Below are 24,340 nucleotides of genomic sequence, written 5' to 3'. Positions count from 1 at the left end.
TTAAAGCCGGCTCAATCAATTTACTCCTCATTAAGACCATTCTTCTTTTCAACATCTGCACTACAATCCACTGCTAATGCTTTGTTCAGGTTAGAGGTAAGAGATTTTGTAGATGTTCTGGTGTGTGCTTCAGGTGAAGAACATTGTGCTCCGTGAGGAAAGCGACTGAAGAATTTTCTTCACTGCCTGAACCATGAACTCACACCATGAATGGCATTTATATTCCATTGTTCCGTCCCGAAGTGGTAATCATCTTTTATAATTACAAGATTCTCCATTATTTTTATACCTCTAAAACTATGGAATGTTTTTGTTCAGTGGTAAGTTTGGCAGCCCCTACTCCCAGCAAGTTTAAAAGATGAAAAGGGTGGAAATTAGATGACAGCATTGATACAATGCGATAGTGACATTGAAAAGAATTTTGGATATGCAGGGACTGGAGGGATGAGTTATGTGCAAGCAGGTAAATGTTGGCCTTGGCATCATGTTTGGCACAGACATTGTGGGCCGAAGGGCCTGTTCCTGGGCTGTACTGTTCTACGTTCTATTGTAAGTGCGGCATGGTGGTGCAGCGGTAGAGTTGCTGCCTTAGAGTGCTTGCAGCTCCGGAGACCCGGGTTCGATCCTGACTACAGGCGCTGTCTGTACCGAGTTTGTGCGTTCTCCCCGTGAATGCGTGGGTTTTCTCTGAGATCTTCGGTTTCCTCCCACACTCCAAAGACAATAGACAATAGACAATAGGTGCAGGAGGAGGCCATTCGGCCCATCGAGCCAGCACCGCCATTCAATGTGATCATGGCTGATCATTCTCAATCAGTACCCCGTTCCTGCCTTCTCCCCATACCCCCTGACTCCACTATCATTAAGAGCTCTATCTAGCTCTCTCCTGAATGCATTCAGAGAATTGGCCTCCACTGCCTTCTGAGACAGAGAATTCCACAGTTTCACAACTCTCTGACTGAAAAAGTTTTTCCTCATCTCCGTTCTAAATGGCCTACCCCTTATTCTTAAACTGTGGCCCCTGGTTCTGGACTCCCCCAACATTGGGAACATGTTTCCTGCCTCTAACGTGTCCAACCCCTTAATAATCTTATATGTTTCGATAAGATCCCCTCTCATCCTTCTAAATTCGTACAAGTACTTAGGTTAATTGGCTTGGCGTATATGTAAATTGTCCTTAGTGGGTGTAGGATAGTGTTAGTGTGCGGGGATCGATGGTCCTCGTGGACTTGGTGGGCTGAAGGGCCTGTTTCCGCCCTGTATCTCTAAACTAAACTAAGACCCATTTTCCAGCCATTCTCATTTTGAACACGGTCCCTACAGATTTGTAAAATGTATCTACTAATCTCCTTAGTATCTTGCCATGGCATGTAAGAGTCTTTTAGATGGGTGTGGAGGGAATGGAGGGATATGGATCATTCCTTTATCCTGGCATCATGTCCAGCACAGGCATTGTGGGCTGAAGGGCCTGGGCCTGTGCTGTACAGTTCTATGTTCATATTGGCGAGTGAAGTTAGACACAATATGCTGGAGTAACGCAGCGGGTCAGGCAGCATGTCTGGAGAAAAAGGAATGGGTGATATTTTGGGTCGGAACCCTTCTTCAGACTGACAGTAGGGATGGTAGGGGGTGGCTCGCGATGGAAGAAAAGCTCTACGTCTAAAGCTCAAAGTTTCCAAATTTCGCTAGAAGTTTCCAATTGGTGGTGCAGCGGTAGAGCTACTGTTTTACAGCGCAAGTGACCCGGGCTCCATCCTGACTACAGATGCTGTTTGAATGGAGGTTGTACAATCTCTCCGTGACTTGCGTGGGTTTTCTCCGAGATCTTCAGTTTCCTCCCACACTCCACAGACGTACAGGTTTGCAGGTTAATTGGTTTGGTATAAATGTAAATTGTCATATGTCCCACATAGAAAAATTAGATACTTGCAGCAGCACCAAGGAATGTGTAAACATAGTGCACTGAAAATAATGTCATAAACGAGAGAGAGCAAAACGTTCAGTGTGTGTAGATACACATACTCACAAATACATATATATATATATCATATATCCTACAGCACCCATAGTCAGGATCGAACTCGGGTCTCTGGCGCTATAAGGCAGCAACTCTACCGCTGCGCCACCGTGCCACCCGTCTTCTCGAATGCAAAGCAATGCAGAACCTCACCGTTCAATCCATTCCCACCTCAAACGCATCATCTGCTCTCCAAAATGGCTGTGGCTCTGATTTTAACAAAGCAAAGCTACTTAAAACACATTACTTGCCAAAATGAGAAGCCTCTTTGAATGCTAATCCTGAGGGCCATTAACCACTAAAGTTTGCAAATGGATCTCTCATTCTGCCAAAGCTCCTGAACACAAAAGTTAATCAGCAGTGGTAATGCTGTAAAATGTGTAACTTTACGATGTTACAGACATGGAACGAGATCCTGAAATGTCAATGGACGCCCGGCTTTGTAGAAATGTGTACCGGCAGCTGCCATCCACGGGCAAACTCATCAACCTAAATCTCCTCTCGTCAGGGTATAAACTAAGGGCGTAATGTGTAAGAAGGATCTGCAGATGCTGGTTTAAACCAAAGATAGGAACAAAAAATTAGAGTAATTCAGAGGGACATGCAGCATCTCTGGAGAGAAGCAATGGGTGACTGAAGAAGAGTCTCGACCCAAAACGTCACCCATTCCTTCTCTCCAGAGATGCTGCCTGTCCCGCTGAGTTACTCCAGCTTTTTGTATAAACTAAGGGCGTTGATTTACTTTCTTTCTCCACAGCCTCCTCTGCTGAGCTTTGCATGCATTTACAGTTGGCAGCAGATAACATAGAGAAGAGATATGTAGGAAAATAACTGCAGATGCTGGTACAAATCGATGGTATCACAAAATGCTGGAGTAACTCAGCAGGTCAGGCAGCATCTAGGAGAGAGGGAATGGGTGACGTTTCGGGTCGAGACCCTTCTTCAGTCTCAACCCGAAACGTCACCCATTCCTTCTTCAGACCCTTCTTCAGGGCAGAGATAGATAGATTCTTGGCAGAGATAGATAGATTATGATTCGTATGGGTATGAATGAATGAATGAATGAATGAATAACTTTATTGGCCAAGTATGTGCATATACAAGGAATGTGCCTTGGTGCTCCGCTCACAAAAGACAACACAAACATACAGTTAACAATTAAGAATAAAGCATAAACACATTAAAACAATAAGGATACACCATTACGGTCTAAACATGTGGGTGAAAATAAACCAGAGCAAAAAAGGGACTACAGACTGGTTATTGAGTAGAACTATCACTTGTGGGAAAAAGCTGTTTTTATGTCTGGCTGTGGCTGCTTTGACAGTCCGGAGTCGCCTTCCAGAGGGAAGTGCTTCAAAGAGTTTGTGGCCAGGGTGAGAGGGGTCAGAGATGATCTTGCCCGCTCGCTTCCTGGCCCTTGCAGTGTACAGTTCGCCAATGGGGGGAAGGTTGCAGCCAACAACCTTCCCAGCTGTGCGAACGATCCGTTGCAGCCTCCGGATATTGTGCTTGGTGGCTGAGCCAAACCAGACCATGATGGAGAAGGTGAGGACGGACTCAATGATAGCAGTATAGAATTGGGGTCACATGGAGAAGGCAGAAGAGTGGAGTTAGGATCAGCCATAATTGAATGGCGGAGTAGACTTAATGGACTGAATGGCCTAATTCTGCTCCTATCACTTATGACCTTATGAACATCCTGTCGGGTTGCATCTCAACTTGGTTTGGGTACAGCTCTGCCCAAGACCACAAGAAATTGCAGAGAGTTGTAGATGTAGCCTAGTCCATCACACAGACCAGACTCCCCACCATTGACTCCATCTACACTTCACACTGCTTTAGAAATGCAGCCAACATAATCAAAGACTTGTCCCACCCCGGTCATTCCTTCTTCTCCCCGCTCCCGTCCAACAGTAGGTGCAGAAGCTTGAAAGCGCGCACCACCAGACTCAGGGACAGCTTCTTCCCCTCTGTTATCAGGCTTCTGAACGGTCCTTCCATAAGCCTGGTTACTGTCCAATTCATCTCTACCCCATTGTAGGCATTGGACTTTGTCTCTGGAACTGATGCTACAATGCTGAGAACTATGTTCTGCACTCTGTCTCTTCCCCTTTGCTCCACCTGTTGCACTTGAGTTTGACGATTGTATTTATGTATGGTATTATTTGACCTGATTATACAGCATGCAAAACAAAGCCTTTCACTGTATCTTGGCACACATGACAATACTAAACCTGACCTTATACCATTTTCCTTTGTTCTAATTTCCAGTTTCTGCAATGCTGTGTTCTTCATTCACTGCATATTGTCTTACAGTCATTTCTGATCGTGTGGTTTTCTTCATATGCTAATATCTGTTGGCTTAATTTCAAGATTATAGTCTCATATTCAAATTCTCACAAGGAAGTATAAAATCCAATTATGTAAAATATTATTATTCATCATTTAGCAAACTATCTGCAGCTCACGATGATTCCCAACTGGTGATCTTCTGTCAAATGCCAGATTGTATTCATTGTGTTCATCCCGAATACACAGCTCCCAGCTTTGTTAGCATGCAGAATTTAATTGGTGTTTTCTTAACAAATCCACAATCATTTGGGTATGTGACGTGTTTCACCCAACAAACAGCTAAGAATGGCCCGTCTCTCCCCATCCCTCCCCCACCCAAGTCACACCAGCTTCTCATTCTCATCCAGCTAACAGCCAACAATGGCCTGTTCCCTTTATCATCGTTATTTTTTTGCATATCTTTTATTCATTGTTCTTTATCTCTCTACATCATCGTCTATATCTCTCGTTTGCCTTATCCCTGACTAGTCTGAAGAAGGGTCTCGACCCGAAATGTTACCCATTCCTTCTCTCCAGAGATGCTGCCTGTCCCGCTGAGTTACTCCAGCATTTTGTGTCTATCTTCGTGTTTAGGATTTGCAGAGGTGAGATCATAGAAACATAGAAAATAGGTGCAGGAGTTGGCCATTCGGCCCTTCCAGCCAGCACTGCCATTCAATATGATCATGGCTGATCATCCAAAATCAGTACCTCGTTCCTGCTTTCTCCCCATATCCCTTGATTCCTTTAGTCCTAAGAGCTAAATCTAACTGTCTCTTGAAAACATCCAGTGAATTGGCCTCCACTGCCTTCTCCACTGGCAGAGAATTCCAGAGATTCACAACTTTCTGGATGAAAAGGTTTTCCTCATCTCAGTCCTAAATGGCCGACCCCTTATTCTTAAACTGTGGCTCCTGGTTCTGGACTCCCCCCACATCGGGAACATTTTTCCTGCATCTAGCCTGTCTAATCTCTTAAGATTTTTATATGTTTCTATACGATCCCCTCTCATCCTTCTAAATTCCAGTGAATATAAGCCCAGTCGACCCATTCATTCACCATATGTCAGTCCCGCCATCCCGGGAATTAACCTGGTGAACCTACGCTGCACTCCCTCGGCGTTTTGTGTCTGTCTTCGTGTTTACTCCAGGAGGTGATATCATTTGTGCGTTGCTGATTCAAGTGTAAATGTTGATGCAGTCAAAGTGGCCTGAAAGGTTTGGCACATTCTGTATTCAACACAATCTGTGCGTTATTTATTAAAAGCAATTTTTCAAACAGTCGCATTCCCTGCCCCCCCAGAGTTTACCAGAAGGACAGTCAGCTGCCTGGGACACTGCCAAGAAAGAGGAAAACCGCTCGAAGAACAGATATGGGAATATCATTGCTTGTAAGTAAAATCAGCTCTGGATTGATGCATTTCATAAAGATGCAGTCTAGTACTTCATCTGCCTTATAAATGCTTCCCGGTATGGATCAGACATCTTAATGAAAAATGCTTGATTTACAGACCTTTGGCAAATGTTGGTCTGGCAGATTGTAAATGGATTACTCACTCTCCAGATCACAGAAACTGTATAAACTGTACAGTCATAAACAAAGTGCTGGCGGGACTCAGCGGGTCGGGCAGCATCTGTGGAGGGAGGGGACAGATGACGTTTCAGGATGGGACCCTTCTTCAGACTGATTTTAATCGGGGGAGGATAGAAAGCTCTGTCGTGAAGAGAATGGATTTATCAGACTTTTGATATTAGAGATAAAGCGCGGAAACCTCTCTGAATCTCCACCACCATCTGTCAACATACGTCACAGGGTGGCACGGTGGCACAGCGGTAGAGTCACTGCCTCATAGCACCAGAGACCCGGGTTCGATCCTGACCACGGGTGCTGTCTGACAGAGTTTGTACGTACTCCCTGTAACCACATGGGTTTTCTCCGGGTGCTCCGGTTTCCTACCGCACTCCAAAGACGTGCAGGTTTGTAGATCAATTGGCTTCCGTAAATTGTAAATTGCCCCTAGTGTGTAGGATAGTGCTAGTACAGGGAAATGGCTGGTCGGCGCCGACCCAACGGGCCAAAGGGCCTGTTTCTGCACTGTATCGCTAAAGTCTAAAGGATTCTGTTTTGAACTTGCTCCTGACGTTCTGGATTAGTACAGGCGGGAGCATTATGGGGAGAAGGCAGGAGAATGGGGTCAGGAGGGAGAGATAGATCAGCCATGATTGAACGGCGGAGTAGACTTGATGGGCCGAATGGCCTAATTCTACTCCTATCACTTATGCCCTGATGACATGAAGCTGTGTCTGAAGGTGTGGCCCCTGGTTCTAGACCCCCCAGGGGAGGGGAGCATGGCAGAGCGTGTAGACTGATGTCAGGGGAGTGGGCGCGTCACAGATCGAATGTAGTCGGAGACAGTCAGACTGGTGGGAGAACTGGGAAGCAAAGATACTAGAGGAGCAAGATAGACCACTCGACCCTAAAAACCGTAGTAGGTCACGGCGGCCATTTTGGTCGGCAGAAACTTGCAGAAACATTTTTAAAGAAAAATAACAAAAATCCGTGAATTGATAGATGAAATCTAGTCTGCATTTTAATGGTATCATCACACATACTGTTCCCCCAAAACACTGATTATACTGCGAGAGGCAGAGCGAACGGCGGGTTTTGCCTACTAAAATGGCTCCTTTGCATACCACACTTCTGTATAGGCGATTTCAATGGAGTAGTCCATCTTGTTCCTCTAATATCTTTGCTGGGAAGGGGGAGGGGATGGAGAGAGAGGGAAAGCAGGGACTATCTGAAATTAGGGAATTCAATGTTCGTACCGCTGGGCTGTAAGCTGCCCAAGCAAAATATGAGGTGCTGTTCCTCCAATTTGCGCTGGGCCTCACTCTGACAATGGAGGACATTTTAGAACAGTGCAGGACAGAAATGTCAGACTGGGAATGAGAGGGGGGTTAAAGTGCTGAGCCACCAGGAGATCAGGTAGGTTAAGGCGGACTGAGCGGAGATGTTTCGCGAAACGACCGCCGAGCCTGCGCTTGGTCTCGCCGATGTAGAGAAGTTGACATCTGGAGAAGGGATGAGTAGTTTGGTGTTGTGTGGCTGCACGGCTCTGTCACTATCCCATGCTAACTGTCCACATTTGCTCTCCTCCCCAGATGATCATTCTCGAGTACGACTTCAGCTACTGGAAGGCGACCCTCATTCAGATTATATCAATGCCAATTACATTGACGTGAGTATCAGACAATCATTTATTGAGGATAAATAAAGCAGCATCTCTGAATTCCTTGTCTGCTGCAATCATGGCAAGAAGTGAGGTCAACAGGGAAGAGTTGAACCAGTTCCCCAGATCAACAGGAGATCCACAACTTCCCAGAAATGGGGCCAAGCATTCTTTGCCTCTGAATATTCCTTCCCCTCATCACGTGATCCAGCCAACCATTATTTGGGCTGCAATTGGCTCAGGGGAAGGAGATCGAGGATGGAAATGGAGTCAAGAGGCAAGAGTGTTTCATCATCAAATGTCCTGAATATCCCAAATCGGAACAATGAAACATGTGATTCCTACTTGTAGCAGCACAACAGATATGTAAACATAGTACCCAGTGAAAACCCCTAACACACACACACACACACACACACACAACACACATGCACACGCACACACATATACACACCCACATGCACACGCACGCACACAAACACACACACACACACAAACAGGGACACACGGACACACACATGCACACACACATACACGTACACACGCACAAACACATACACACACGCACATGCCCGCATACACATGCACACGCACACACACTCCCATACACATGCACACGCACACAGGCACACGCATACACACACGCACACATACACACAGGCACACGCACACACACACGCACACATACACACATATATAATAAAAGACTAAACAGTCTTCTCAGCAACTGCAATTGTCGTGGAAGAATGTAATCTATATTCTTATCTGAACATTGCCTGGATTAGGGGGATTAACTCCAGGGGCAGGTTGGGCAAACCTGGATTAGGGGGTTTAACTACAGGGACATCGGATTGTTTTCTCCGGAATGCTGGAGATTGCGGCAGACCTGACAGAAGTATATAAAGTTATGAGAGGCTTAGAGAGGGTGCACAGGACCATTTCCCAGGATGGAATAATACTACAGGGCACAGCTTGAAGGTGATCGCGACAACGCTTAATAGGAAAATAACTGCAGGTGCTGGTACAAATCGAAGGTATCACAAAAACCTGGAGTAACTCAGCAGGTCAGGCAACGTCTCAGGAGAGAAGGAATGGGTGACGTCTCGAGTCGAGACCCTTCTTCAGACTGATGTCAGGGGAGGGGGCAGGACAAAGAAAGGACCTAGTAGGAGACAGGAAGACTGTGGGAGAACTGGGAAGGGAGAGGGGAAAGAGGGACGGAGGAGCTATCTGAAGTTAGAGAAGTCAATGTTCATGCCGCTGGGGTGCAAGCTGCCCAAGCAAAATGTCAGGTGCTGTTCCTCCAATTTGCGGTGGGCCTCACTATGACAATGGAGGAAAGTTTAAAGGAGATGTGCGGGGCAACTCTTTTTTACACAGAGGCTGGTGGGTGCCTGTAACACGCTGCCAGGGGTAGTGGCGGAGGCAGATAAATAGTGGCGTTTAGGAAGCTTTTGGATCGGCACATGGCAGGGATTGGAGGGATGAAGACGATGCACAGGTAGCTGAGAGATGGGCTTGGCATCATGTTCAGCACAGACTGTGGGCTGAAAGGCCTGCTCTTGTGCTGCACTGTTCTAACAGAATCAAGGGATATGGAGAGAAAACAGGAACCGGGTACTGATTCTGGATGATCAGACATGATCATATGATCACACCTTGTTCACGATGAATATTGTGAGAGAAATATTCTTGATTCTCTTATTATGTGTTTGATTTTCTCTTTGTTTTTTTAGGGTTACCATCGGCCCCGACACTACATAGCAACACAAGGTGAGCATTAAAACAAACTTAGCCTTACATGCTGCACATTCCGTGTGCTTATTTTAACGTGTTACACTTCCTTCTAATTGCACATAATCAAAAATAATTGTCTTCCAAAATAGAGAGACTTACTGTTAGATTTAAGTGTTTCTGTTCAAGAATTAGATTGGTGCAGTATCTGGGAAGGAACAGCAGATGCTGGTTTACACCGAAGATAGACACAAAGTGCTGGAGTAACTCAGCGGGACAGGCAGCTTCTCTGGAGAGAAGGAATGGGTGACGTTTCGGGTCAAGACCCTTCTTCAGATTTCAGAGATGCTGCCTGTCCCGCTGAGGTTCTCCAGCGCTTTGTGTCTATCTTTGGTGCAGTGACTGTGGTTGGTAAATGCACTGTCTTATCTGGGAGAGCCACATAACACCATTTCATCAGGCCGTCACGAGGAGACTCAAGCCTGGGTTGCTGGAATTAACCTCATCTGATTTGGAAGATGACTTTCTACCTGATGCTCTGAGACATGCTTGTATTTCAATGACAACGAAAAAGAGGTTACACCTCGATGAAGTGTGGCAGTTATTGTACGATTTCCATATTCGCTACGGACGACAAACTTTGGCCATTGGTAGCAAAAAACAGAAGAATGTTTCTTGGAAGGAGGTATTCTGATGTCAGGTGCAATAGTGCTCCACTAAATGTGCAAACTTAATTACCAATAGACAGGTCCACCACCGTTTACTGTGGAAGGTTATTTGATCAGAAAGACCAAAGGAATGGTATATTTTTCAGCACAGGCAACTACATATAATAAACGCACAGGAAATGTTGGAGTAACTCAGCGGGTCAGGCAGCATCTGTGGAGAACATGGATAGGTGACGTTTCACAGAGTGCTGGAGTAACTCAGCGGGTCAGGCAGCATCTCTGGAGAACATGGATAGGTGACGTTTCACAGAGTGCCGGAGTAACTCAGCGGGTCAGGCAGCATCTCTGGAGAACATGGATAGGTAATAATCAGTCAGAAGAAGGGCTCTGACCTAAAACATCACCTATCCTTGTTCTCCAGAGATGCTGCCTGACTCCTGAATCACGATGAGGTACTCTAGCACTTTGTGTCTTTTTTAATGGATAGATGACGTTTTGGATCGCGAACCTTCTTCGGACTGGTTGGAGTGGTGGGTGGTGGGGGTGGGGGGGGGGGGGGAGAGGAGAGGGGAGGGGGCTGGGGGAGAAAACTGTAAGAGAGGTAAGGGTGGGACAAAGCCTGGAGAGTGATAGGTAGAGACAGATGAGATGGGCTCCCGTTTGTCCCTTTCCCTTCCAACAATGGTCTACTGCTCTACCACACTTATAAAGTCGATGTAACTCTACTTTACACAGGGTTATTGTTACAGTGCCACCTACTGCTTGACTAGCTACTTCTGGAGGAAGGAGTGTTTGCGTGCGGGGCAGTGGGAGAGGACGGAGATGACAAGGCAGGAGTTGCATCTCCAGGGGTTGCATTGGGGGGGGGAGAGAGGGAGAGAGAGAGAGAGAGGGAGAGAGGGAGAGAGGAATGCTCAAAGAGGTGGAGGAGTGAATCAGGAGAGAGTTTATGGATGGAGTGCTGTAAGGGCCGGGTAGATTTGTCCGCCAACTCACTGAAAATTACTTTCGAAGGACTCAGAATGTTGTTCAGCAATGTCAAAGTCCCCTTTTCCCACACCTCCATTTCGTGCCAGTCACATTGTGGTGGCGTAAGTGAGATTAATGAGCCCATCTCTGCCCGGCCCGCTCTGCTGTGCGTGTGAGTGACGGGCTGGGGAGCCCAGTGTCAAAACCAATCCCGTCTTTAAACCGTGCCTCAGTGCCGTCCTTGTGACTCTGCCTTCAATCACTGCCCATCACCGTGAGAATGTTCCCTGCCAACTAAACCTTGTGGCAAAGTCACAATCATTAGATTGTGCCTTTTGCTGGAAATATTGGTCAATTGTAAAGGTCTGACGGAATGTGGAATGTAGTGGGAAAGCCAAGTAGAGCAGTTTTGGAGGGTTTATATCACCAGTGTGTCGACCCTCACCCAGAGATCAGATGTGCTTTCAATTGTCATGGCTACCGAAAAAGCACCATCAATCACCATCAATTGTTCTGGCCTTTTCTTACCTCCAGTTCCCTCCCCTCCACTTCTTCAGCCTGAAGAAGGGTCCCAAACCGAAACGTCACCTATTCTTTTTTCTCCAGAGATTCTGCCTGACCCGCTGAGTTACTCCAGCCTTTTGTGCCTTATCTTCGGTATAAACGAGCTTCTGCCGTTCCTTCTGACACATCAATTTCCCCTAAATGTATTTTGGACTCCATCTCCATAGAGTAAAAAAATAACTGCAGATGCTGGTACAAATCGAAGGTATTTATTCACAAAATGCTGGAGTAACTCAGCGGGTCAGGCAGCATCTCTGGAAAGAAGGAATGGGTGACATTTCGGGTCGAGACCCTTCTTCAGTCTGAACAAGGGTCTCGACCCAAAACGTCACCCATTCCTTCTCTCCTGAGATGCTGCCTGGCCCGCTGAGTTACTCCAGCATTTTGTGAATAAATACCATCTCCATAGAGAATAAGCATTAAAAATGTATGATTCTCAACAGCTAAATGATTTATAATCGGTAATACCTCTGGGGTTTTCGCAAGGATTTTAATTGAACTCGCATTTTTAGACAATAGACAATAGACAATAGGTGCAGGAGTAGGCCATTCGGCCCATTCGAGCCAGCACCACCATTCAATGTGATCATGGCTGATCTTTCTCAATCAGTACCCCGTTCCTGCCTTCTCCCCATACCCGCTGACTCCGCTATCCTTGAGAGCTCGGTCTAGCTCTCTCTTGAATGCATTCAGAGAATTGGCCTCCACTGCCTTTTCTTCACACTTGCGCTTGGACGAAGGGAAGTGGAGAGAGAGAACGCAAACAGAGTCTGCCTTCTCCTGACCTTGTTCCGGTTTGTTCATCCATTCTGCAATAGACCTGCCCCCAAATCTGTGCTATACTGACGACTGATATCTGCACAGACACAAGGCACTGTAACCTTGAGTGAAACACAACAAATGCTGGAGGAACTCAGCAGGTCAGGCATCATTTCTGGGGAAAAGGAATAGGTGATGTTTCAGGTCGGAACCCTTCTTCAGAATATTTCTCTCTTATCGACACTGTTGAGCTAGATTATTTGGTTATTAGTTGGATTTTGCTGTGTGAAGGTAATTTGGCGTACAGTATATCTCAACTGTGACTACACCTGAGCAAATATTTAATTGGCTGTGAAATGCATTAAGATGTCTGGAGACCATGGCAGGCAATATGGAAATGCAAGTGGTCCCATCTCTAGGGTATTGAAGGCTCGCTGTTCAGTATCACGGATCCTCTAACCTGTGGTCGCTCAGATGGAACAAGGAATATGTCACTTAAAACTTTCAGAGCAGATTGTTAATTAATGAAGTTACTCATCAGAATCTTTAATTATTTCCAATCTCTCGAGGGATAGTAGTGGCTTGAATTCATTGTTTGGAAGTCTGCAGCGGCTCACTTTGTCACAGGAGTGATCATATTGAAGTGGATGGCAGCTCAATATCGTGAAAAGAGCAGAAGAAGACACAGAGTGCTGGAGTAACTCAGCGGGTCAGGCAGCATCTGTGGAGGACATGGATAGGTGACGTTTCACAGAGTGCTGGAGTAACTCAGCGGCTCAGGCAGCATCTGTGGAGGACATGGATAGGTGACGTTTCGGGTCAGGAGCCTGACCCGCTGAGTTACTCCAGCACTTTGTAAACCAGCAACTGCAGGTCCTTGTTTCTACATTTTGGCCGCTCCACTGCAAAATCTCCTCAAGGTATGCTTACTTTGAAGACGTTCTCCTCCTCTCCCGGACCGGAGTTCTGTGAGACCCCTCTCGCACTGCATCCCCCCTCTCTCACTGTCCCCCTCTCTCACACCCCCTCCTCTCTCACAGCCCCCCCTCTCCCACTGTCCCCCCTCTCTCACTGCCCCCCTCTGTCACTGCTCCCCCCTCCCACTACCCCCCCTCTCTCACTGTCCCCCCTCTCTCACTGCCCCCCCTCTCTCACTGTCCCCCCTCTCTCACTGTCCCCCCTCTCCCACTGCACCCCCCTCTCTCACTGTCCCCCCTCTCTCACACTCCCCCTCCCTCACTGCTCCCCCTCTCACGCTCCCCCCCTCTCACTGTCCCCCTCTCTCACAGCTCCCCCCTCTCTCACACTCCCCCCTCTCTCACTGCCCCCCTTTCTCACTGCCCCCCCTCTCTCACACCCCCCTCTCTCACACTCCCCCCTCTCTCACTGCCCCCCCTCTCTCACACTCCCCCCTCTCTCACTGCCCCCCCCTCTCTCACTGCCCCCCTCTCTCACACTCCCCCCTCTCTCACTGCCCCCCCCTCTCTCACACTCCCCCCTCTCTCACTGCCCCCCTCTCTCACACTCCCCCCTCTCTCACTGCCCCCCCCCCTCTCTCACACTCCCCCCTCTCTCACTGCCCCCCCCTCTCTCACACTCCCCCCTCTCTCACTGCCCCCCTCTCTCACACTCCCCCCCTCTCTCACTGCCCCCCCTCTCTCACTGCCCCCTCTCTCACACTCCCCCCCTCTCTCACTGCCCCCCCCTCTCTCACTGCCCCCCCTCTCTCACACTCCCCCCTCTCTCACTGCCCCCCCTCTCTCACACTCCCCCCTCTCTCACTGCCCCCCCCCCTCTCTCACACTCCCCCCCTCTCTCACTGCCCCCCCCTCACTCACTGCCCCCCCTCTCATCCTTACTGCTCTCCTGCTCTCCCCCCATGTTCTGATTCCAGGTGAGGACCCTTCTTCAGACAATGTAGATTGCGGTAACATGTTTTCCTGTGCCCTCCTCTGCTTGTGCACGAGAGGGACAGTGAGTGCCCCAACCCAACCATTTCATTGAAAATACAATCACACAAACTCTTGTCAAATACAACAGCTGACGTCGGCGTTTGGTTGTGTACAAGTCTCCTGCTGATCTCCCACTCACGCTGACCAATGCATTTCAACACCAATGGGACACGGGTTTAATCCATCTCCACGACAAGGAGATGGTGTTCCTTTTCTTTAAGCAGTTTTCTCCTCTGCCTTGAATTTGTGTCTCCGTGTTTTGTGGCTCGCAAATCCACAACTGACCAGACTGAAGGTTTTTCAATCTGCCGAGCTGATGGCCAAAGATAACAGTTGTTGCAGCATCTTCATCAATCTTCTGGATGCTGACAACTGCCTGATGGGTCCCAGCAATCTCCCACCAATCTCAGGCGGTTTATTTCAGGCCCTCAATTTATTAATGCTTTCAGAACAAAAAGTATTCCATCAGACTGCTCCGAACGTCTGGGCAATAGACGGCGATGAGCAGTCCAGACTGCGTGTACTTCACCCAGTGCTCTACCTCTCACGGCCCATCCACAACGTTTACTTTAGTTTAGTCTGGTTTATTATCAAGCACGTTTTATTGTCATATGTACCAAGACGGAACACTGAAATTATGACTTGCTTATTGTCACGTGTACCAAGGTACAGTTGATAATCCGAGTTCTTTACCTTCAGTCTGAATAACAACACATGTAATACTGGATTAGATTCTCACAGTGACAAGCTTTTGTTGCGAATTAACCAGTCAGCGGACAGACAATACCTGATTACAATCAAGCTATCCACAGCGTACAGATACAGGGTAAATGGAATAACGTTTAGTGCACGATAAACTCCAGTAAAGTCCGATTAAAGATAGTCTTTATTGACACATTCAACGCTATCCCAGAACTATTTGTTCACACACCACAGGTATTGCCCAGACCACAGAGTTGGTTACATGGGCAACATGGTTTAGGTGCAATAACAATAACGTGACCTGTGTCAATGCTGGCCGCCCAGCAGCTCCAACATCAACACCATGAAATGCTTCTTTGAAAGATACAGCACGGAAACAGGCCCTTCAGTTCCTCGTCGATCATCCATCACCAGTTCACACTAGTTCTACGTTATCCCACTTTCTCGTCCACTCCCTGCACCCTAAGGACAATTTACAGAGGGCTACAAACCTACAAACCTGCACGTCTTTGATGCGTGGGAAAAAAACGCAGATCTCGGAGAAAACCCACGCAGGTCACGGGGAGAACGTACAAACTCCGTACAGACAGCACCCGTAGTCGGGATCGAACCCGGGTCTCCGGCGCTGCAAGTGCTGTAAGGCAGCAACTCTACCGCTGCACCACCGTGCCGCTCCTAATGGTCAACAGCTTCACCTTCCTCAGCATCCGTGTCACCAGCAACCTCACCCGGTCCGTTCACACGGATGTGGTGATCAAGAACAGGCATGTCTACTTTCTCAGGAATCTGAGGAGATTCAGCATGTCCATGAGGATTCTCTTGAGCTTCTGCAGATGTGCGACACAAGCTATTCTGCCGGGTGCATCTCAGCCCGGTCTGGCCACTGCTCTGCCCTTGGCCGCCTGAACCTGAGACAGTGGTGACCACAGCCCAGTCCATCACCGGCTCGGCACCTCCTCCCACCCAGTCCACCTTCACGGTGCGATGCGTCAGGAAGGCTGGACGTTTCATCAAGGATGCTCCCACCCTGGCCATTCCCTTTTCTCTCTTCTACCCTCTGGGAGAAGATGCAGGAGCTGGAACGCCCAGATGTCCAGACTTAAGAACAGCTTCTTCCCCACTGCCACCCGACTCCTGAACCAATCTCCTCCTCACAGCCCATTGCTGAAGGTACTGCCGCGAACCCCTGCACTTAACTCTACCTTCATCCCGTTAGTCAGTTACTGTACTTTAATATATTTTGCTCCACTTGGATTTTGCACGACAATCTTGCACCACTCTGCTGTATTGCTCTTGTTGTTATTTATTGTATTTATCATTACTCTTTACTCTGTGAGCAAGGATTCCATTGTCCACTGGTGTATATAGCACTAAAATATTCTGATCTGATTTACTTTAGTTTAGTTTAGAGATGCAGCGTGGAAACCGGCCTTTTCGGCCCACCTAGTCCGCGCCGACCAGTGATCCCCGCACACTAACATTATCCGACAATTTACAATTTTTACCGAAGCCAATATTAACCTACAAACCTTTGGAGTATGGGGGGAAACCGGAGCACCCGGAGAAAACCCACGCAGGTCATGGGGAGAACGTACAAACTCCGATTTATGGAGAGGCGTTTTAGTGAAGGTAGTCAACTAATGTTTGTTAATAGTTTGTAGAACTGCAGCAACAATCCATGTGCAATGCTGCTTTGGTGTCGGTACCACTACCTTGTACCTTCACAGCAACCAGGGGTTACCTTAAACACGCATGGCCAAGCTCATGCTCCACACAGGGAGAAAGAATTGCAAATATCGTGGTGGGAAGAGTTGTATTGCATTGTAACGAGGAATGTTGCAGGTTTACCTGAAAGGGATTTAAGTCTGAGCCGATGACAGTAAAGTTAGATAACAATTTGATTGGGCTGATTAGTTAACATAGAAACATAGACAATAGGTGCAGGAGGAGGCCATTCGGCCCTTCGAGCCAGCACCGCCATTCAATATGATCATGGCTGATCATCCACAATCAGTACCCCGTTCCTGCTTTCTCCCCAGATCCCTTGATTCAGTTAGCCCTAAGAGCCAAATCTAACTCTCTCTTGAAGGGGTGAAAAGAATGGTATGATTGAGAGAAGTGTTCAGGAGGGATTACGAGAAGGGAAATAAAAAGGGGAAGAAAAATATTTTTAAAGAATCAAAGGCTCATATTTGGAGACAAAGGCGTAAACAAATGAACAGAAAGGAAAAGTTAGTTAAATTGGTCTTGCAGAGATTATTTGTAGGAAGGAACTATAGACGATGGTTTAAACCGTCGATAGACACAAACTCCTGGAGTAACTCAGCGGGACAGGCAGCATCTCTGGAGAGAAGGAATGGGTGACATTTCGGGTGGATACCCTTCTTATCCATGGTCTGAAGAAGGGTCTCGACTGGAAACATCACCTGATCCTTTTCTCCAGAGATGCTGCCTGACCTGCTGAGTTACTCCAGCTTTTTGTGTCTATCTATAAAGTCAAAAAGCATGGAAACAGGCCATTTGGCCCAACGTGCCCATACCGATCAAGACATTGACTAGTCCCACCTAGTGTAGATCAATCATTTGGAGTGGAGAGGAGAAAATAGGAAGGATTGATTACACGGTTAAAGTTGTAGGATCCCTGGAGGAAGTGCTTTTATATGTGACGTTAGGCACCTGTACCTCAAAAAGGTTTTATAAAATAGATTTCAGGATTTTTAGAATTTTGATTTTTATCCTCTTATCAGCTTTATTACAAAAAGGTCACAAAAGTTTAAAAGGGAAAATCTATCAATTAAATTCGGCTGGATCAGCTTAAGGTAGACACAAAATGCTGGAGTAACTCAGCGGGACAGGTGACGTTTCGGGTCGAGATCCTTCTTCAGACTTTCTGGTCTCGGCCCAAAACGTCACCCATTCCTTCTCTCCAGAGATGCTGCCTGTCCCGCTGAGTTACTCCAGCATTTTGTGTCTATCTTTGGTTTAAGCTTGCATCTGCAGTTCCTTCCTACAAGTTCCGTCTGAAACAGCTTGTAGGATGGTGATGTATTACAGTCCTGCCATCTTTCCATCGGCACATAGATGCCGAGGCTAGGGTGGGATTATGTGGATCCAGAGATTCATATTGAACATTGACAATTTGTTGTCACAGTTTCTGAGATTGATGGTGGCAAGTGTTCTCCAGAAACAGTGTGAATGGCAGATTGTTGGAGGATGCACCAACGAGATATTATCCACGGGAATTGGAATCTCGGAGCTGAACAGAATTTCAGAGCAGAGAAAATAAAACAAATCCAAACACAGTCGTTGGTAGAAATAGCAGGGCTGTGTCGTTCTCTTGTGAAATGGGTACAGTAGAGTTATAGAGCTGGACAGCGCAGAAACAGGTCCTTCATCGCATCTTGTCCATGCCAACCAAGGTACCAGACTGGGCTTTGTGGGAAAGAACTGCAGATGCTGGTTTAAATTGAAGGTAGATACAAACTGCTGGAGTAACTCAGCGGGTCAGGCAGCATCTCTGGAGAGAAGGGATGGGTGAATAAATGCCTCGACCCGAAATGTCACCCCATTCCTTCTCTCCAGAGATGCTGCCTGCCCTGCTGAGTTACTCCAGCATTTTGTGTCTACCATACTGGGCTAGTCCCCTTTGCTTGCAATGGGACAATATCCCTTTAAATTCTTCCTATCCAGATATCTGTTCAAATATCTTTTAAAAGATGTATTTTATTCACTTCTGTTGCTTCCTCTGGCAGCTCATTCCAGATGGGAGAAATTCAGAGTCCAGCAGAGGAGGATAAAGGGCTTAATTAGGAAAGAGAAAATAGACTATGAGGGAAAACTGGCAAGGAACATAAAAACAGACTGCAAAAGCTTTTATAGATATGTCAAGTAAAAAAGATTAGTTAAGGCAAATGTAGGTCCCTTGCAGTCGGAAACAGGTGAATTGATCATAGGGAACAAGGAGATGGCAGACCAATTGAACAAATACTTTGGTTCTGTCTTCACTAAGGAAGACATAAACCGTCTGCCGGAAATAGCGGGGGACTAATGAGATGGAGGAACTGAGGGAAATCCAGGTTAGTCGGGAAGTGGTGTTAGGTAAATTAAATGGATTAAAGGCAGATAAATCCCCAGGGCCAGATAGGCTGCATCCCAGAGTGCTTAAGGAAATAGCCTCAGAAATAGTGGATGCATTAGTGATAATTTTTCAAAACTCTTTAGATTCTGGAGTAGTTCCTGAGGACTGGAGGGTAGCTAATGTAACCCCACTTTTTAAAAAGGGAGGGAGAGAGAAAACGGGGAATTATAGACCAGTTAGCCTAACATCGGTAGTGGGGAAAATGCTAGAGTCAGTTATTAAAGATGTGATAGCATCACATTTGGAAAGTGGTGAAATCATCGGACAAAGTCAGCATGGATTTACCAAAGGCAAATCATGTCTGACGAATCTTATAGAATTTTTTGAGGATGTAACTAGTAGAGTGGATAAGGGAGAACCAGTCGATGTGTTATATCTGGACTTTCAGAAGGCCTTCGACAAGGTCCCACATAGGAGATTGGTGTACAAACTTAAAGCACACGGTATTGAGGGTTCAGTTTTGAGGTGGATAGAAAATTGGTTGGCGGACAGGAAGCAAAGAGTAGGAATAAACGGGTCCTTTTCGGAATGGCAGGCAGTGACTAGTGGGGTACCGCAAGGCTCAGTGCTGGGACCCCAGTTATTTACAGTGTATATCAATGATTTGGACGAGGGAATTGAATGCAACATCTCTAAGTTTGCGGATGACACGAAGCTGGGTGGCAGTGTTAGCTGCGAGGAGGATGCTAGGAGGCTGCAGAGTGACTTGGATAGATTAGGCGAGTGGGCAAATGCATGGCAGATGCAATATAATGTGGATAAATGTGAGGTTATCCACTTTGGCGGCAAGAACAGGAAAGCAGAGTATTACCTGAATGGTGACCGATTGGGAGAAGGGGAGATGCAACGTGACCTGGGTGTCATGGTGCACCAGTCATTGAAAGCAAGCGTGCAGGTGCAGCAGGCAGTGAAGAAAGCGAATGGTATGTTGGCATTCATAGCAAGAGGATTTGAGTTTAGGAGCAGGGAGGTTCTGCTGCAGTTGTACAGGGCCTTGGTGAGACCGCACCTGGAGTATTGTGTGCAGTTTTGGACTCCTAACCTGAGGAAAGACGTTCTTGCCTTAGAGGGAGTACAGAGAAGGTTCACCAGATTAATCCCTGGGATGGTGGGACTTGCATATGAGGAAAGACTGGATAGACTGGGCTTGTACTCGCTGGAATTTAGAAGACTGAGGGGGGGATCTTATAGAAACATATAAAATTCTTAAAGGGTTGGAGAGGCTAGATGCGGGAAGATTGTTCCCGATGTTGGGGGAGTCCAGAACCAGGGGTCACAGCTTAAGGATAAGGGGGAAGTCTTTTAGGACCGAGATGAGAAAACATTTCTTCACACAGAGAGTGGTGAGTCTGTGGAATTCTCTGCCACAGAAGGTAGTTGAGGCCAGTTCATTGGCTATATTTAAGAGGGAGTTAGATGTGGCCCTTTTTGCTAAAGGGATCAGGGGGTATGGAGAGAAGGCAGGTACAGGCTACTGAGCTGGATGATCAGCCATGATCATATTGAATGGCGGTGCAGGCTCGAAGGGCCGAATGGCCTACTCCTGCACCTATTTTCTATGTTTCTATGTTTCTATACAGACGACCCTCTGAGTGAAAATGGGGTCCTCAAGGTCCCTCTTCTCACTTAACCCGGTGCCCTGTGAGACTGCAAGCGTCCACTTTATCCATGCCCCTCATGTTCTTGTACACCTCTCCTATGCTCCATGGAAACAAAGTCCCAGCCTATCCAACCTCTCCCTATAATTCGAGTCCGCAAGCCCAGGTAACATTCGGGTGAATCTCTTCTGCGACTTTTCCAACCTAATGACATTCGTCTTCTAGCTGAGTGACCAGGAACTGCACACACTGCTCCGTGTGGCCTCACAGCCCGACACAGCAGTTTTACTCAGTGCACACACTGGAGTAGTGGCTGCAAGACAAGGTGGCCAGAGTGGCAGAACTGTAGCAGGAAACCAAGAGAACAAAAGGAACCTCGTGGAAGTTACTGAACACCTTGAGTCTTATCAATGGGAGCACATTACACAGATGTATGGATTGGAAGGGTTCAGAGGGCTAAGGGCCGAGTGCAGACAAGTGGGACTAGCCCAGTAGGTCAACTTGGTTGGCATGGACTAGGTGGGCCGAAGGGCCATGCTGTACAGCTCTATGACAAGCAAAAGCCAGCGGTTATGTTGCATTGACTGGTGTCAGAGGCTTGTGATCAGTTGATTGGCGATTGTACCTGAAGATACAAGCACTGGACTGGACCATTTGTGAATGTCATTAAAAACATAGAAACATAGAAAATAGGTGCAGGTGTAGGCCATTCGGCCCTTCGAGCCAGCACCGCCATTCAATATGATCATGGCTGATCATCCACAATCAGTACCCCGTTCCTGTTTTCTCCCCATATCCCTTGATTCCGTTGACCCTAAGAGCTGTATCGAACTCTCTCTTGAAAGCACTGAACTTCTTGCTATAATTGCATGCAGGATCCAGATTCCTGGTTCCATCATCCACAGAGAGGTTGTGTCAACATCTAGTCTACTGCAGATAGATGTCCACCCAGACATTCATCTTTGTTCATCGGTGTCAACTGTGCTGCACCACAATAGCTGTGCCTTCTACTCTGCGTCTGAAATTTAGTTCCGTTGAATGTAGGGTTGCCAACTTCCTCACTCCCAAATACAGGACAAGTTGACGTCACCGCCCCGCGCCCCACGTGCCCTCATCCAGCCAGCGGCCACGTGCCCGGGTGGCCGCCATTGGTGGAGCGGGAGCACGTGGCCGCTGGCTGGGTGATGTCACGTGGGGCGCGGGGCAGTGACGTCACCCTTTGTCCCGTATTTGGGAGTGAGGAAGTTGGCAACCCTACTAATACGGGACAAGGGCGGTCCCGTACGGGACAAACTAATTTAGCCCAAAATACGGGATGTCCCGGCTAATACGGGACAGTTGGCAACGCTAGCTGAATGGAAGGAATTTCAGAACCAGCTTGGAATTCACAGCCACAGCATTACAGTCATTCAGCACAGCGATCAGGGATGAGCTTCCGGGCAAGCCTCTGTCCTCCACTCCAGTTGACCTCAGTGCCGGGAAACATTGGAACTCTCTCCTGTACAATGCAGTCATTCTAATGTCTTCAATAAAGTTCTTACTTGGAACATGACAGGATTTTAAACACAATACAATCTGTAATTGTAAAGCTAGTGGAATCAAGGGATATGGGGAGAAGTTGGGCACAGGTTACTGATTGTGGATGATCAGCCATGATCACAATGAATGGCGGTGCTGGCTTTAAGGGCCGAATGGCCTCCCCCTGCACCTATTTTCTATGTTTCTATGTAATAACCAAACCATCGATGGTTTAACAACCCCAACACTAGCGTAAAAACAAATCCCAAGATCGGTAACGCAACCAAATACAATCCATAGAAGTTCATAGTTGAGTTGTGTCGTATTCAAGAACCGGGTGGTTGCTGGGAAGAAGCTGTTTTTGAACCTGGAGGTCATGGTTTTCAGGCTCCTGGACCTTCTTCAAGATGGCAGGACTGAGATGAGAGTGTGGCCAGGGTGGTATGGGTCTTTGATGATGCTGGCTGCCTTTGTGTTTCCTTCAATAGAAACAGAAACATAGAAAAATAGGTGCAGGAGTAGGCCATTCGGCCCTTCGAGCCGGCACTGCCTTTCAATATGATCATGGCTTATCATCCAAAATCAATACCCTGTTCCTGCTTTTTCCCCCCTTATCCCTTGATTTCTTTAGCCATAAGAGCTGGATCTAACTCTCTTGAAAACATCCAGTGAATTGGCCTCCACTGCCTTCTGTGGAGGTCTGGCAGGGAAATGACCCAATGTTGAAATCATTTAGCAGAAGCGATCAAAATTCTTCTGGTTCGAAACCTTTGCGTACAATGAGTGCATTGAAAGTGTGTGTTATCTCGCTTCCCACATGCTGCGCCGAGCTGCCTCTTTGGTCTTAGATAAAGGAGGATAGATGTGTTCTTGGCTATTGTTACAGCCACTTGGAATTGGATTGTCAGAGCGTTCGTCTCAACTGAATTCAGATTCAGGATTGAAAGTGAGCGGGATAGTGTACTGATGAAATGCACCGCAGGGGTTCCCAAAGTGATACATTTTCTCTTTTTTTCCCTGTTTCATAGCGCAGTCTGGCTGAGAGAGCAGTATTGGTCGAGAATCTCACTGTATCCTCCAACCCTGGCAGGGCACTAGCTTTCCGTAATGGCAGGAATGAATGGGGAAGAGAAGAGAATATTTTGGCTTTGGTTGTAAAACCATTCAACCGTGCTGTTGCATTGTGAAGCATTTAGATTGTTCTCAAAAGCAAAGTCATTCAATCGGACATTTCACGGAGCATGTCTTGAATTTTGGAGAATATTGTGTGAGTTACAAAAATAGATGTTGTTGCGACGCAGTGAGATCTTTGCATTTGCCACGAAATAGCCCTAAAGCTCACGAAAAAAAGTGTTATTGATCAGCAGGCCAATATCATCTTCCACGGTTTTCGGTATTCTGGGAGATGTATTGGCGCTGAACAAAATGTTCCTTTACATACTGTAGCCTGAGACATCCTCACACCATAAATCTCCATCAATATTAGATTGTTGAAGCATGATTATGAAGCAGCACCTCATTAACAAAATGATAGATGATCAATATTAATTACTCTGTCAAATCTACAACTGCTTGCAACTGATGCAATTAAGAGTGTGCATTATTTGTGTGTGTATATTATGTAATTTAGCAATGCGGCAGCTTTAATTAATTAGTTGATCTAACTATTTCGCAGATCACTTTAATTCTGACACTGTTCAATATGTAATCACTTAATGGAATGACACTTTGAACCTGCGTGTTATTTTGTGTGTTTTATCGTTTGTGTGTGTGTGTGTGTGTGTGTGTGTGTGTGTGCACATGCATGTGTGTGTAAATAGTCTGTAAAATGTATCTTCAAACTGTGCAGTGGAAGATGTTATTGAGCATGATGATATACATGTTACTGTGTGAGCCAAGCACGTGTGTTTCGTATGTTACACTGTATTTTGAAAATAAAACTCATTGACGCAATGAAACATTTTAATCAATCAACAGGAAAAAAATAGTGATGGAATCTTATTTTGCTTTCATTCGGGGCTTTGTCGGTTAACTTTGCGGCCGTTAGATTAATTATCTGGAATCTTAATGGGTTCTGTGTTGACACTTTGGAAATAAATTAATTTTAATTGCAAATTTAGTTAAGCCAGGATAAAACAAAGCAACTTCAGTTTGGTGG

The 24,340-nt window shown here is 46.8% G+C and overlaps 1 protein-coding gene across 5 annotated transcripts in view; it reads left to right on the top strand.

Annotated features, from left to right (window-relative positions):
- Positions 1-24,340, top strand: part of LOC144604575 (receptor-type tyrosine-protein phosphatase T-like) — a 607,863-nt gene that overhangs the window by 545,066 nt on the left and 38,457 nt on the right. For all 5 annotated transcript variants that reach the window (XM_078419174.1, XM_078419171.1, XM_078419169.1 and 2 more), the window contains 3 exons: positions 5,654-5,741; positions 7,513-7,589; positions 9,317-9,353. In XM_078419174.1, the coding sequence (XP_078275300.1) occupies positions 5,654-5,741; positions 7,513-7,589; positions 9,317-9,353 (202 nt within the window). The remainder of the gene's footprint in view (positions 1-5,653; positions 5,742-7,512; positions 7,590-9,316; positions 9,354-24,340) is intronic.

This window comes from Rhinoraja longicauda, chromosome 22 (genome assembly GCF_053455715.1).
Source record: "Rhinoraja longicauda isolate Sanriku21f chromosome 22, sRhiLon1.1, whole genome shotgun sequence".
NCBI classification, from domain to species: Eukaryota; Metazoa; Chordata; class Chondrichthyes; order Rajiformes; family Arhynchobatidae; genus Rhinoraja; species Rhinoraja longicauda.
The sequence above is the reverse complement of the archived record's forward strand: the minus strand, read 5'-3'. Positions and strand labels throughout refer to the sequence as shown.